This window comes from Somniosus microcephalus, chromosome 21 (assembly GCF_052327205.1).
Source record: "Somniosus microcephalus isolate GS21.2 chromosome 21, FLI_Smic_1.0, whole genome shotgun sequence".
In the NCBI taxonomy this organism is placed as follows: domain Eukaryota; kingdom Metazoa; phylum Chordata; class Chondrichthyes; order Squaliformes; family Somniosidae; genus Somniosus; species Somniosus microcephalus.
Window position 1 is genome coordinate 17515696 of NC_141007.1, and position 16100 is coordinate 17531795.

At 46.7% G+C, this 16100-nt stretch overlaps 1 protein-coding gene across 5 annotated transcripts in view; it reads left to right on the forward strand.

The window, feature by feature from the left end:
* Nucleotides 1-1864: 1864 nt before the first annotated feature.
* acox1 (acyl-CoA oxidase 1, palmitoyl) overlaps nucleotides 1865-16100 on the forward strand; it is a 71864-nt gene continuing 57628 nt past the window's right edge. For 3 of the 5 annotated variants that reach the window (XM_085963286.1, XM_085963285.1, XM_085963287.1), the window contains exons 1-2: nucleotides 1865-2028; nucleotides 6087-6246. In XM_085963286.1, the coding sequence (XP_085819412.1) occupies nucleotides 1920-2028; nucleotides 6087-6246 (269 nt within the window). In that variant the 5' untranslated portion in view covers nucleotides 1865-1919. Of the gene's footprint in view, nucleotides 2029-2360; nucleotides 3170-6086; nucleotides 6247-16100 lie in introns of those variants that run through there. The other 2 variants (XM_085963289.1, XM_085963288.1) reach the window with 2 other exon arrangements.

Here is a 16100-nt window from a genome sequence, read left to right on the forward strand (position 1 = left end):
AGCTCTCCTGCTCTTTTTCCTCCCGTCCTGTGTAGCAGAACCCCCTTGGTGTCAGGAAGATGGTTGCTGCTGCCTTCCCCCGATAAGCCATCCTCCTCAACAATATCCAAAGCGGTATATCTGTTTGAGAGGGGGATGGCCACAGGGGACCCCTGCACTACCTGCCTGTGCCTACTACTCTGCCTGGCGGTCACCCATTCCCTTCCTGCCTGTGCAGCCTTTACCTGCGGTGTGACCAACTGATTAAACGTGATATCCACGACATCCTCAGCATCGCGAATGCTCCAGTATGTATCCATTCGTAGCTCCAGCACCACAATGCGGTCTGCCAGCAGCTGCAGCTGGATACACTTCCCGCACACATGGTCGTCAGGGACACAGGAAGTGGCCCTGATTTCCCACATAGTGCAGGAGGAGCATGCCACGGGGCCGAGCTGTGCTAGAAACATAGAAGATAGGAGCAGGAGTAGGCCATTCGGCCCCTCGAGCCTACTCCGCCATTCAATGAGATCATGGCTGATCATCCAAATTCAGTACCCTGTCCCTGCCTTCTCCCCATATCCCTTGATCCCTTTAGCCTTAAGTCCCTAAGCTGTCATGACTTACCCTTTAATTAATTCAAATTAAATTAAATCAAATCAATACCACCAATTGCACTACAATTAAATGATATACTCCACGGCCCTTGTTTACTAGCACTCCCCGCTACACAACAGAGACCTCAGAAACCATAACCACAAAATTAAGACCTTCTAAACTTTATAAACTATTAACCTTAACTGTCAAACTATAGAGTTGTATAAATACTCACCTGGCCGTATTCACCCAGTCAGCTGCTTCCTCTTGCCCGCGTCACTTTTTGGATCGTGATGTGGCTCTGGAACGCTGCCGCTGGTCTGCGAGATTGGTAAGCCTCTGCAAAAAAGCCCGCGAAAGTGAGTTTAAGTACTCACTGAACCGCCACGCTCACCGCTCCCGACACAGTAAAGTTCCCTGTACACTGTCCGATCAAACACTCCCAGGGCAGGTACAGCACGGGTGAGGTACAGCGTAAAGCTCCCTCTACACTGTCCCATCAAACACTCTCAGGGCGGGTACAACACGGGTTAGATACAGAGTAAAGCTCCCTCCACACTGTCCCATCAAACACTCCCAGGGCAGGTACAGCACGGGTTAGATACAGAGTAAAGCTCCCTCTACACTGTCCCATCAAACACTCCCAGGGCAGGTACAGCACGGGTTAGATACAGAGTAAAGCTCCCTCTACACTGCCCCATCAAACACTCCCAGGGCAGGTACAGCAAGGGTTCGAGTACAGGAACAAGGATGTCTTGCTGCAGTTGTACAGTGCCTTGGTGAGACCACACTTTAAGTATTGTAGCCATCCCCACCCTCTCCGGGGCGGACATTGCCACTTTAAGTGGTGCGGTGGACCCCACCCTCTCCGGGGCAGACGTTGCCACTTTAAGTGGTGCGGTGGACCCCACCCTCTCTGGGGCGGACGTTGCTGCTTTAAGTGGTGCAGTGGTCCCCACCCTCTCCGGGGCGGATGTTGCCACTTTAAGTGGTGCGGTGGGCCCCACCCTCTCCAGGGCAGACATTGCCACTTTAAGTGGTGCAGTGGGTCCCACGCTCTCTGGGGTGGACATTGCCACTTTAAGTGGTGCAGTGGGCCCCACTCTCTCCAGGGCAGATATTGCCACTTTAAGTGGTGCGGTGGGCCCCACCCTCTCCGTTGCGGACATTGCCACTTTAAGTGGTGCAGTGGGCCCCACCCTCTCCAGGGCGGACATTGCCATTTTAAGTGGTGCAGTGGGCCCCACCCTCTCCAGGGTGGACATTGCCACTTTAAGTGGTGCGGTGGGCCCCACTCTCGGTCGCGGTGTCTGCCGGGTGCCGCTAGCCTCAGTGCCGCAGCCATGAACCCGGATCTGTGCCGAGAGCGCGAGTCGGCCACTTTCCACACCGAGGCCCTCACTTACATCCTGGATGGAGGCGCCGAGAAAACCCGGCGGCGCAGGGAGATCGGTGAGAGCACGGGCTGAGAATCAGAGCCCGTGAGGCGGCGCCCGACCGACTGTCAGAACCGCCGACCCGGGCAGCCTAGGAACGGCAGGAGGGGTGAGGGGCAGAGGGTGAGAGGCAGAGGGTGAGGGGGTGAAAGGCAGAGGGCGAGGGGGTGAAGGGCAGCGGGTGAGGGGGTGAAAGGCAGAGGGCGAGGGGGTGAAGGGCAGCGGGTGAGGGGGTGAAGGGCAGCGGGTGAAGGGCAGAGGGTGAGGGGTGAAGGGGCGAGGTTGAGGGGCAAAGGGTGAAAGGCGGAGGTTGTGGGGGGGGGGGGTTATGGGAAGCTGTGCGGCAGGGTACAGGTACAGGATCCTCTTAGAGAGCCAGTTGGAGGACGGTAAAGGAACAAAGTTGTGAAGATAGCCATGGTATGAGGCTTGGGAGAGGTTTAACCCTCTCCACAACCCCCCCCCCCCCCTGCAGAGAGGGTCAATGGTGAAACATAGTGGGTCCCTCTCTACTCAGTAAAAAAATATTAGGGCACAGATTTTCCACAACACCCCCGCCCCCCGGATGCCAACAGGGCCCACCTCCAGTTCCTCGTACCCACCGTTTAGGAAGACAAACTGCAGGGATGGCTAAGAAACATAGAAGATAGGAGCAAGAGTAGGCCATTCGGCCCTTTGAGCCTGCTCCGCCATTCAATGAGATCATGGTTGATCATCCAAATTTAGTACCCTGTCCCTGCCTTCTCCCCAAATCCCTTGATCCCTTTAGCTTTAAGAAATATATCCAACTCTTTCTTGAATATATTTAATGAACTGGCCTCCACCGCCCTCTGTGGCAGAGAATTCCACAGGTTCACCACTCTCTGGGTGAAGAAATTCCTCCTCATTTCAGTCCTAAATGGCTTACCCCTTATCCTTAGACTATGACCCCTGGTTCTGGACTCCACGGCCATCAGAAACATCCTTCCTGCATCTAGTCTGTCCAGGCCTGACAGAATTTTATAGGTTCCGATGAGATCCCCTCTCAATCTTCTAAACTCCAGCGAGTATAAGCCCAATCGATACAATCTCTCCTCATACGTCATTCCTGCCATCCCAGGTATCAGCCTGGTGAATCTTCGCTGCACTCCTTCCATGGCAAGAACGTCCTTCCTCAGGTAAGGTGACCAAGACTGCACACAATACTCAAGGTGCGGTCTCACCAAGGCCCTGTACAACTGTAGCAAGACATCCTTGTTCCTGTACTCGAACCCTCTTGCTACGAAGATCAACATACCATTTGCCTTCTTAACCGCCTGCTGCACCTGCATGCTTACCTTCAGCGACTGGTGCACAAGAACACCCAGATCTCTTTGCACTTCCCCTTCTCCCAATCTATTGCCATTCAAATAATAATCTGCCTTCCTGTTTTTGCCACCAAAGTGGATAACCTCACATTTATCCACATTATAGTGCATTTGCCATGTTTCTGCCCAATCACCCAACCTGTCCAAATCGTACTGGAGTTTCACGACATCCTCCTCACAGCATACCCTCCCACCCAGCTTTGTGTCATCTGCAAATTTGGAGATATTACATCCAATTCCCTCGTCCAGATCATTAATATATATTGTGAACAGCTGGGGTCCTAGGACCAATCCTTGCGGTACCCCACTAGTACCTGCCATTCGGAAAACGACCCGTTTATTCCAACTCTTTGCTTTCTGTCCGCCAACCAGTTCTCTATCCAAGTCAATACCTTGCCTCCAATCCCATGTGCATTAATTTTGCACGCTAATCTCTTATGTGGGACCTTATCGAAAGCCTTCTGAAAGTCCAAATACACCACATCCACTGGTTCTCCCTTATCTATTTTACCAGTTACATCCTCAAAAAATTCCAGTAGATTAGTCAAGCATGATTTACCTTTTGTAAATCCATGTTGACTTTGTCCGATCCTGTCACTGCTTTCCAAGTGCTCTGCTATTACATCTTTTATAATGGACTCTAGCACTTTCCCCACTACCAATGTCAGGCTTACCAGTCTATAATTCCCTGCTTTTTCTCTACCACCTTTTTTGAATAGTGGGGTAACATTAGCTACCCTCCAATCCATGGGTACTGTTCCAGAGTCTATCGAGTTCTGGAAGATGACCAGCAATGCATCTACTATTTCTAGGGCCACTTCCTTAAGTACCCTGGGACGTAGATTATCAGGCCCTGGGGATTTATCGGCCTTCAGTCCCATCAATTTTCCTAACACCATTTCCCTACAAATACTGATTTCTTTCAGTTCCACCCTTTCATCAGACCCTATGTTCCCCGACATCTCTGGGAGGTTATTTGTGTCCTCCTTTGTGAAGACAGAACCAAAGTATGTATTTAGTTGGTCTGCCATTTCTTTGTTCCCCATTATAAATTCCCTGATTCTGACTGCAAGGGACCTACGCTTGACTTCACCAATCTTTTTCTCTTCACATATCTATAGAAGATTTTACAGTCAGTTTTTATGTTCCTTGCAAGCTTACTCTCATATTCTATTTTCCCTTTCTTAATTAATCCCTTTGTCCTCCTTTGTTGAATCCTAAATTGCTCCCAATCCTCGGGATTATTGCTTTTTCTGGCCAATTTATATGTCCTCTCCTTGGATCTTATGCTATCCCTAATTTCCCTTGTTAGCCACGGTTGAGTCACCTTTTTTGTTTTATTTTTATGCCAAACTGGGATGAACAAATTCTGTAGCTCAGCCTGAAGTCGCTAAATTAACTGCTTGGGCCGGAGAGCTGTGGCGTGCCCTGGTGAGAGAGATGAGCTGGTGTTCCTGGAGCTTGTGGTGCAATGGCGTCGGAGGCCAAAGGCGGAGAGGTTAGGGTGGGGATGGAAGGCGGAGTTGAAACAGCGCTCCATGGGGCGTTCAGCATGACATTTGTGGACACTTCACCAGCGAGTCTTCTGGATTTTCCCCTCTCTTTCTCCCCTACACCTTTGATTTTAGAAATCCCTATCTCCTCCGTGTTCAGCGATGCAGCGTCAAAAACTAGTGCTTGTCACATGCTCCACTCTAGAGGGAGGAGTAAAATTGCATAGAATTTTACAGCACAAACAGGCCATTCACCCTACGTCAGTGTTTATGCTCCACATCAGCCTCCTCCCACCCTACTTCATCTCACCCTATCAACATATCCTTCTATTCCTTTCTCCCTCATGTGTTTATCTAGTTTCCCCTTAAATCCACCTATGATATTCGCCTCTTCCCTCCATGTGGTAGCGCATTCCACATTCTCACCACTCTGTAAGGAAGTTTCTCCTGAATTCATTATTGGATTTATTTATGGCCCCTAGTTTTGGACTGCCCACAAGTGGAAACATCTTCTCTTCTCTACGTCTGCCCTCTCGAACCCTTGCATCATTTTAAAGACCTCCATCAGGTCACACCTCAGCTTTCTCTTTTCTAAAGTAAAGAGCCCCAGCCTGTTCAGTATTTTCTGATAGTTATAACATCTCAGTTCTGGCATCATTCTGGTAAATCTCTTTTGCACCTTCTCCAGTGCCGCCATATCCTTTTCATAATATGAAGACCAGAACTCTGCACAGTACTCTGTGTGGTTAGATGTTCTAGATAAGTTTAACATAATTTCTCTACTTTTGAATTCTATTCCACTAGAAATGAACGCCAGTGCTTGGTTTGCTCTTTTATGACCTTGTTAACCTGCGTTGCTACTTTTGAATGATTTGTGTATCTGTACCTCTAGATCCCTTTGCACCTCTACCCCATTTAGACTCTTATTTGCAAGGAGTAGGTGGGGACGCTATGCTTATTGGGGTTGGGTTATAAGCGTGCAGTCGGAGTATAGAAATAATTGTAGCATGGGAGCAGCTTCGGGATTGGTCAAGAATGTGGAGTGGGGATGAAGGATCTGCCTGACTCGAGGAACGTTGGCTGAATCCCGCTTTATATAACTCGACCCAGTGATCAGAACTCTAAGACTGAGCCGTCGCCACCTGTGCTTGGCGAAGGGTATGTTTGGGGCGGGGGCCTGATTGGACGATCTCTCATGTGCCGGTCTCACTGTGCTCTTTTTCGTGATATTTTAGAAGCCCTCGCGCTCAATGATCCCGAGCTCCAGCACGAAGACCTGAACTTCCTGTCCCGTAGCGAGCGCTATGACGTGGCGGTGAAGAAGAGTTCGCTAATGGTGAGGAAGATCCGGGAGCATGCCATCTCCAACCCAGAGGAAATCATGTGGTTTAAGAGGTGTGTGCCGCGGAAAGCGTGTTGGTTCGTTTTGTAAGCGTACCCCCCCCTCTTTCCCCACCCCCCCCCCCCCCACACCCCGCCCCAACGTGTAGGGTACAATGGAAAGGGCCTGCCCTTGAGAATACTTGGCATTCCCTTGAGTATAAGCGATCGAGGGATGATCTGATCAAAGTGTTTAAAATGTTAAAAGGATTCAATAGGGTAGATACAGAGACTCCAGAACAAGGGGACATAATCTTAGAATTAGAACTAGGCCGTTCAAGAGCGAAATCAGGAAGCACCTTTTCCACACGCAGGGTAGTAGAAATCTGTAACTTCCCCTCACACCCACCAAAAAGGCTGTCGATGCTGGGGGACAATTGGAGCTTTCAAGACTGAGATCAGTAGATTATTGTTGGGTATCAAGGGATATGGAGCTAAGGCAGGTAAATGGTGGTAAGGTATGATCAGCCATTAGATCATAAGGAATAGGAGCAAGAGTTAAGCCATGCGGCCCCTCGAGCCTGCTCCGCCATTCAACAAGGCCATGGCTGATCTTCTACCTCAACTCCACTTGCCAGCACTATCCTCAAATCCCTTGATTTCCCCTAGTGTCCAAAAATCTATCGCCCTCCATCTTGATTGTACTCGACGACTGAGCCTCCACAGCCCTCTGGGGTCGAGAATTCTGAAGACTCACAACCCTCGTGAGTGAAGAAGTTTCTCCTCCTCTCAGTCCTAAATGGCCGGCCCCTTATCTAATGATCCAGCTGAATGGCTTGGAGGGGCTGAATGGCCTGCACCTGTTCCTATGCTCGCCAAGGTCTGCCATTGTGTTATGCAGAGCGATCCTTCGCCACTTGGAATCCTGTGCAGCCTTCCACTTTATCAAGGGATTGGGACGGCCACCTTGAGTGCACAGCCATTTGTTGCTGTACCTGGGAGGTAGTGACGAACAAGTGGCCTTTAAAGGCATGTTTGGCACACGAATGTATCTGTAAGGTTGAAATGGGAGATTGCTCCCCTGTAGCAATGCCTCTGAACCCCCTCCTGCTCAGCCGGTTTTCCAAGCTTCCCATCAGTGCTGCAGAGAATTCATTTCAGTTGATGGAAAATAGTTGAAATGCGTCCCTGCAATCAATCCATCCGCCTGCTACAACTGCCCTGAGTTGTTGGGAAAGGCTGCTGAGAAAGGATCAGCTGCTGGCGTCTGCCTGTGTGCTTTCGAGCAGGATATCGATTGCTGCCTGTTGTTTTTTTAATTACTCAAGGGCCCCCATGCCAATTGTAAGGCCCCTTTCTGCCAACCTGACTGAGGTAAGCCGGCATTGACCAGGACTTGAACCCGGGACCTTTCGCGGGCTGCATGGACCAGCAGCACAAAATGGGCTGCGTTTACCTGCTGAGCCACTTGGGGAGGCGGTGAAATAGCTGCCATTAAAAACAAACCTGGCACAACATTAATTGCTAAAACAAGTCACTGACCTTGTGTGACAGTAAACATACAAGATCTGGGCAAGCAATTTAAAAATACACACTACTGCTCATTCAGAGCTCTTTGATGCGCTGATAAATTTGAATTACCTGATGACTTTACATTAAGCAACTTGAATTAATAGTAGATTGTATTAACATCTAAAAATTTCTTTTAATAAAATTTATATTGCTACCGAGGTCTCTAAGAGTGGAATTGAATGTGGCTGTATAATTGTAGATTCAGTGTTGAGTGCTGTGGGTCACTGTGGGAACAGGATTTAAAGTATACGTTAGCAGAGGGGCCAAGTTACTGTAACCTGGGAACAGAGCACCTACAGTTTGTGCTTTGTTAGAGTTTTTATTGACATCGCTCCTTGGGATGTTTTGCTATGTTAAATGCGCTATATAAATGTAAGTTATTGTTGAAATCCAAAGGGCTAACTACTGTTCTAGCAGTTCCAAGGCACGGTTAATTATTGATTAGATTAATTATTGATTAAATTCGAAGTAGCCCTGTGTTCTGTAACATGTCAATGTTTTCTGTTCTATACTGAGTCATGGAGGCTGGCTGCAGTCCAAGGGTATCTTCGAAAACTCTCCTCTCAGTGCGAGGGATGGAGGTGCCTGAGGTTCATAAGGAGGCTCCTGCGTGGGGCGAATGATTGAAGTTCAGCTACCTTTAATAAGACTTAACTGTGGCTCAGTGGGTAGCACACTCGCCTCTGAGTCAGGAGGTTGTGGATTCAAAGTCCCACTCCGTGGACTTGAGCACACAGTGCAGGCCGACACTCCCAGTGCAGTACTGAGGGAGTGCTGCACCGTCGGAGGTGCTGTCTTTTGGATGAGATGTTAAACCGAGGCCCCGTCCGCTCTCTCGGGTGGACATAAAAGATCCCATGGCACTATTTCGGAGAAGAGCAGGGGCGTTATCCCCAGTTTCCTGGCCAATATTTATCCCTCAACCAACATAACAAAAACAGATGATCACATTGCTGTTTGTGGGATCTTGCTGTGCGCATATTTGGCTGCTGCGTTTTACAACAGTGACTGCACTCCAAAAGTACTTCATTGGCTGTAAAGCGCTTTGAGACGTCCGGTGTTCGTGAAAGGCGCTATATAAATGCAAGCCTTTCTTTAAACGTGGTAGGCGTTTCAATGCTGTCCATTGTGTGAGCAGTCCGTGGCCCGTGTGGAAAAGTTGTAGGAAAGATTGAATTGAAAATTCAGTCGGGCGAATTGGGTGGTGGTTTCTGTGGCGCTGTTTGGCTTGTGAGTTCTCCTACATAAGCTAACTCGATTAGAGAAACCATCACAGGCAGGGGTTAAAGTGAGCGTCGTGCATAAGAATGTAAAATCCAGAGCTGAAAAGGGCCAGTTGGTCGATCAAGCTCCCTTCCCACTAGGATCCCATGTATGATTGTTCTAACATGCACACTCCTACATCACCTGTTGATCCCTTACTTTCGGGAACACTTGCTTCCTTCCCTGACCTTCCCTTGAATTAAAAAAAAATCAAGCAGTGTTGTTAAGTATCTCTACGACTTTTAATCACACTTCTAGCACTGCAAATGTTACCTCTGACCGCACTTGAAAAAGTTTGATTGAAAACAAACCTGAACATTTGAGCTGCTAAAAACAGTTATTGACCTCGCCCCTACTTCTCTCTCTAATCTCCTCCAGCCCTATAATCCTCCTAGACCTTTGCGCTCCACCTATTCTGGACTTTTGAACATCCCTGATTTTAAATGCTCCACCATTGGCGGCCGTGCCTTCAGCTGCCTAGACTCTAAGCTCTGGAATTCCCTCCCTAAACCCCTCCCCTCCCCTTCTCCACTTCTTTCCTCCTTTTAAGATGCTCCTTAAAACCTACCTTTTTGACCAAGCATTTGCTCATCTGTCCTAGCATTTCCTTATGGCTCGGTGTCAAATTTTTTGTTTGATAACACTCCTGTGAAGCGCCTTGGGATCTTTTATTACGTTAATGGTGCTATAGAAACAAAAGCTGTTGTTGACAGTAAACATATAAGATCTTGGCAAGTCATTTACTGTCTACTGATAATTCAAAGTTCTTTTCCGCACTCATTTTTGGAAGTGATTGGTCTTCACCCATCACCCCTGTGCTCGCTAACCTGCATTACCAACACCTCAAATTTAAAAGTCTCATCCTCATGTCCAAATCCCTCCATGGCCTCGCCCTTCCCCTTCTCTGCAACCTCCTCCAGTCCTACAATCCTCCGAGAACTCTGCGGTCCTTCAATTCTGGCCTCTCGTGCATACCCGACTCCCTTCGCCCCACCCTTGGCGGCCGTGTCTTCCGCTCCCTGGACCCTAAGCTCTGGAATTCCCTCACTAAACCTCTCTGCCTCTCCTCCTTTTAAGGCGCTCCTTAAAACCTACCTCTTTGACCAAGCTTTTGGCCACCTGCCCTAATGTCGCCGCCTTTGTCTCGGTCTCAGATTACACTCCTGTGACGCACCATTGGGACGTTTTATTATGTTAGTGCTCTAGAAATGCAAGCTGTTAACTGCAGTTTTTTAAAATATCTAGTTATCACCAGAGTAACATTCAGTTTAAATGATCACAGTAAAAGTAACTGATAAATTTGAAGCAGACAATTTCACAGCCTACATGAAACTTTTTTTTATCCGGCACGGACGGGACCGACGTGGTACCGGTTTATCAAAAATTCCGGATAACCGAAAGCTATAGTAAAAGATATGGAGCTGAGAGCTCCGTATAAAGCAACAAACCCTGTTGCTTAACAACAAGTTCAGAACAATGGCCACAAGTTCCAAGCGTCTCTGTAGCTTAGCAACAGCTGCAGCCACACCCTTGCACAGCAACAGATGGAGGAAGGCAAATAATAAAAGTTACCTGAACCTACTCCTGAATTTTGCCGGTTAACCGAGATTTCCGGTTATTTAGGTGCCGGTAAATCGAAAGTTTCCTGTATATGCACTTGGCAGAGTTTGAAGTGCAAAGTATCATGAAGACACATTTGGGTCCAGGCTCTGACTTTGACTTTTGATTACAGATGATACGACTGCTTTCATGCAATAGGCGTGTTGAACAGTTTAGTTAGTTTTGCACTGATTAGGGTTCCATGTCACACAACCTTCCCCCCCCCGTTGTTTTTGCTGCCTTTGTTTTGGCTTGGCCTTCTTGCAATCTTCACTGCCGTTTTCAGCTCCCAACATCTAAAGACCTTCCAAAGCCCTCTAACGTAGGTGTTTGATGGGAATGCCTGAAACTATTACAACTGAAAAGCACTGCAGGCAATTGGCCCCATCATAGTGAGTACATCTACTGCATCATTTCAAAAAACGACATTCGACTAAATAAAACCCATGCTAAAAAAATAACAACCTGTATCTACTGAACCGCTTTTGTTACAGGGATTTTATTGTACCGTTACTGGTCCCAAGGCCGGCGAGGATAAAGCCCCTTGAGCTAAACAAACACCCCAAGAATTCTTTCCCCCCAAATTAACTTCATCCATGTATAAACTTTCTTGATTTTACTGGCCACGAGATCAAAGAGAATAAATCCTTTTGCTTTTTATTGAGCTAGACGGACACATCCTGGGAAACATAATTCACTTTACACAGTCACCCGTACAACTTTTAAGTTCTCAAACAAAAAGATTCAGCTTTGTGATTCTGTTCTTTTTTTGATGGTACAGTTTCAGTATTGCCTGCACTGTGGTACCAATATTAGTTGAACAGAGTTCAAAGAATTGTTCCTTATATTCAACCTATAATTTGAGGTTCTCCTACGAAGTGATGGAACCTCCATCTTGGAAATCCATTGAAGGATTAGTTATTCAGTTCAGGAAACTACCTGCCTAAATACCAATACCACTTCAGCACAAACTCCTGAAGCTGTTGTGTGTAGCTTAGTGACTCATTGCAGACACAATTAAACTACAAGTTTAAGTTGGAAAAAAAGACTTGCATTTATATAGCGCCTTTCACGACCACCGCTTTACAAAGCGCTTTACAGCCAATAAAGTACATTAGAAATGTAGTCGCTGTTGTAATGTAGGAAATGCAGCAGCCAATCTGTACGCGGCAAGCTCCCACAAACAGCAATGTGACAATGACCAGATAATCTGTTTATTTTGTTATGTTGATTGAGGGATAAATATTGGCCAGGACACCGGGGCAAACTCCCCTGCTGTACTTCGAAATAGTGCCATGGGATCTTTTATGTCCATCTAAGAGAGCGGACGGGGTCTCGGTTTAACGTCTCATCCGAAAGACAACACCTCCGATAGTGCTGCGCTCCCTCAGCACTGCACTGGAGTGACAGCCTAGATTTTTTTTTTATGCTCAAGTCTCTGGAGTGGGACTTGAACCCACAACCTTCTGACTCAGAGGCTTGGACACCCCCGTTCTGTATAGTTCTCTCTCAAGTGTGGTCTTAGTGCCTTTAAGCACCTTCACTGCCATTGTATTCAATCCCAATGGGCTGGACCTCTTCCCCTTCCCTCCCATTGTATTCTATCCCAATGGGCCAGACTGCTTCCTATTCATTTCTATTGGATAGAATCCCACTGTGCCAAATCCTTTCCCAAAGCTGCCCGTGTCCTAACTCATCAAGTCCCATTCGCCCATCACCCCTCTGCTCGCTGACCTACATTGGCTCCTGGTTAAACAATGCCTCGATGTTAAAATTTTCATCCTTGTGTTCAAATCCCTCTATGGCCTCGCCTCTCCCTGACTCTAATCTCCTCCAGCCCTACAACCCTCAGATATCTGCGCGCCTCCAATTCTGGCCTCTTGAGCACCCTGATTTTAATTGCTCCACCATTGGCGGCCGTGCCTTCAACTGCCGAGGCCCTTTCAGTAGGTTGTTCCACTAGGACAAAAGTTAAAATTATCCCCTAGTAAATGTTGCAATGAAGGAAAACATAGCAGCCAGTTTGCACACAGCAAGATTCCACAAAGAGCAGAGAGAAAAATGACCAGATATTTTAGTGATTTTGGTTGAGGGGTTGGCCATTATTCGAATCTTAATTGAGTTTTATAGCAAGAGGCACAGAATATAAAAGTGGAGATGTAATGGTGAATCTATACAAAACCTTACTAAGACCACAGTTGGAGTTCCACATGTACTATTCGAATAGTGCCTTGGGATCTTTTACATCCACACGAGAGGGCAGACGGGGCCTTGATTTAACGTCTCATCTGAAAGATGGTAATGCATTCCACAGTCCCTCGACCCTTTGTGTATTTAAAAAATGTTTCTCCTCTCTGTCTTAAATCCCTTGCATTTCATCTTCTATCTATGTCTCCTCATTCTAGACCCCTCAGTCACTGGACTGTCTGTTTCTGTCTACACTGTCCCATCTCTTCATAATGTTAAACACTTCTGTTAAATCACCCCTTAATTTCCTATGATTCAGTAAAAACAGCCCCAAATGTTCAAGTCTTTGTATTTGCATTTTTTCATACCAGGCAGCATCCCAGTGACTCTGTGTTGTACCCTCTCCACTCCCACAACACTTTCCTAAAGTGTGGAGCCCAATAGTACATGTGGAACTCCAACTGTGGTCTTAGTAAGGTTTTGTATAGATTCACCATTATATCTCCACTTTTATATTCTATGCCTCTTGCTATAAAACCCAGTAAGATTCCATCAGCTTTTCTTTAATGGCCTTATCCACTTGAGGTGCTGCTTTTAATGTCTTGTGAACGTGAACCCCCCCACATCCCTCTGATCTTCCATGTCACACAGCCTTCCCCCAGTAAAAATCTTTTTTTTTTTTTTTAAAGTGAAATGTACAACCTCACATTTACTGACATTGAATTGTATCTGCCACTTTATTTTCCCATTCCACCATCTTATCTCCTTACTATTTCCTTTTGGTCTTCAGAATTATTAGCTATGCCTCCTATTTTTGATATCCTCTGCAACCCCTCTAGCCCTGTATCTAAATCATTGATGTGCATAGTAAAAAGAAGTCATCACAGAACAGAACTCTATGGGACACCTCTACCCACTTCCAACCACTCAGACACTGCCCTCAACTCCTACTCTCTGTTTCCTCCCTTCTAAATAATTTTAATCTAATTTTCCATTATTCCACACCCCTTGACCTTCTCCAATAGTCTTCTGTGTGGTACCTTGTCAAAGGCTTTCTGAAAGTCCGGGTACACCACATCCGCTGCATTTCCCCATCCACCACATCTGTCACCTCATAGAACGGAATCAGGTTTGTCGAGCGCAAATTTCCTTTCTGCAATCAGTGTTGGCTGCTTCTAATTATTTTCCCTTCATCTAGATATTTAGTAATTTCATCTTTAATTAAAGATTTGCCTACCACAGATGCTAAACTACCTGACCTGTGATTACCCGGTTTAGCTCTGTCTCACCTTTTGGAAGATGGATATTGCATTAGTCACTTTCAAGTCCTCCAGCACGTTTACACTCGCAGCAGAATCCCGAAATATAATTTCTACGGCCTCCACTGTTTCTTTCCCACCCCCATTTCGCTCGGGATCCTTGGATGTATCCCATTGGATCCCTACACTTTGTCCTTCTTTTGCTTAACTATTATTTATTATAATAACTCTTATCTGGCTTTTAACCAATTCGGGATTTCCCTCCTCCCGAATATCCTTCTCTTTGTAAATGCTGAAGCAAAGTACAGGAAACTCTTTTTTTTATCCAGCACCGACGGGACCGGCGTGGTGCCGGTTTATCAAAAAGTCCGGATTACCGAGAGCTATAGTTTTTTTTAAAAGGTACGAGAGCTGAGAGCTCCATATACAGCAACAAACCCAGGCTTCCCTGTTGCTTAGCAACAGGTGCAGGAACAATGGCCACAAGATCCAAGCGTCTCTAGCTTAGCAACAGCTGCAGCCACACCCGATTGCACAGCCACAGATCGAGGAACGGCCAGTAATATGAAGTAAAACTTACCTGAACCTACTACTGAATTTTGCCGGTTAACCGAGATTTCCGGTTATTTAGGTGCCGGTAAATCGAGAGTTTCCTGTACTTAAATATCTCAGGTCACTGCTTCTCCACTGAAAGGAGTGTTTATTTAACAGTGAATATCTGGGAATGAGGACAAACATAGTTTCTCACGAGAGAGTTTGGACAATCTCTGACATCAAGCGCAAAGTTCAAGCTTTTCATAACCGCTGTCCAAATCCAATAAGCCAACCTTGTTATGGCTCCACAGAATTCTTTATTACATAAGGCTAAGAGTTTGGCAAGTAATTGTTATTCCAAATCGCCCATTTTTTGCCCTACATTAGCTGACATGAGAAAGTGCACTGCATTCTGTGACATTATTGCACGAGAACAGCTTGACTAGAGTAATCAGTACAAATTTAGACCACTAAAACACGACAGTGAATGCAGCAATACTGGAAACAGGCAGTACACACTAACACACATCAGCATTGTGTACAAAACATGGTAACAGAAAAGTGTGCAATTTTCTAATTTCTCATCGGTCTGCCCCATGCCACGCATTGGCCCAGAAATTCGGGTCGGGGGCTTCCCGCGGGTGCAAGCCCCCGACCTGCACTTACCTAGCGCGCCGGCCGTTGAGCTGTGGGCCCGTGTGGGATTCCGACCCTGGGCCTCCTCCAACTGCCGGCGAGCAGTGCTTGCGTATCCCAGGGGCGCAGTTAGTTCGATGCATCCCCTGGGATCACGTGGGCCATGGAGAGCCAATGGTAGCAGGGAATGCTTCATTCATAAGTTTGACAGGAAGAGCTGTCAAACCTATAAATACTATAAGCCCCAAAACATCACTAAAACTTCAAATACATTTTTTTTTTAAATCACATTTTTAAAATAACTATAAATTACATGAAATAACTTTTAAACAATAATTTAAATTTTTGAAAAAATGAATTACATTTTCTAATGGGGCTAAAAATAAACTTACCTTTCTTTAAAGTATTTAAAAATAATAAACCTGTGGAAAAAAGTTTTAATTTTAATTCATTCGCCACTTACCTTGTTAAAAGCAGGCCTTGCGACTGCTTTTTAAAAGTGTAACTGCTGGAGACTTGCCCTCCCGGAGAACCCTGGAAAAAAAACGTAAGTTCGATGCGCACGCGCTGCCTCTCCGGCGCACGCGTTCGACTTCTGAACCCCTTCTTTCAGGGGAATGGAAGTGCCGGTTTCCCGCGCATGCGCAGTGCATGCAGGAAACTGGCACTTTCGTTGGGCCCACGTGTGAGTACCCCATGCGTACTCACGCGTTGGGACCCGAATTTCTGAGCCATTGAGTACATCGTTACATACTGCATAGGTATTGTAAGAATGGTCAGTGTCGGGTACATGTGGAAATCAGCCAGGACACCGAAACGCACGTCTGCACTCGTCCCAGGCACAGGGATCGCATCTTCCTTCCCTCCGCTCCTGCAGCA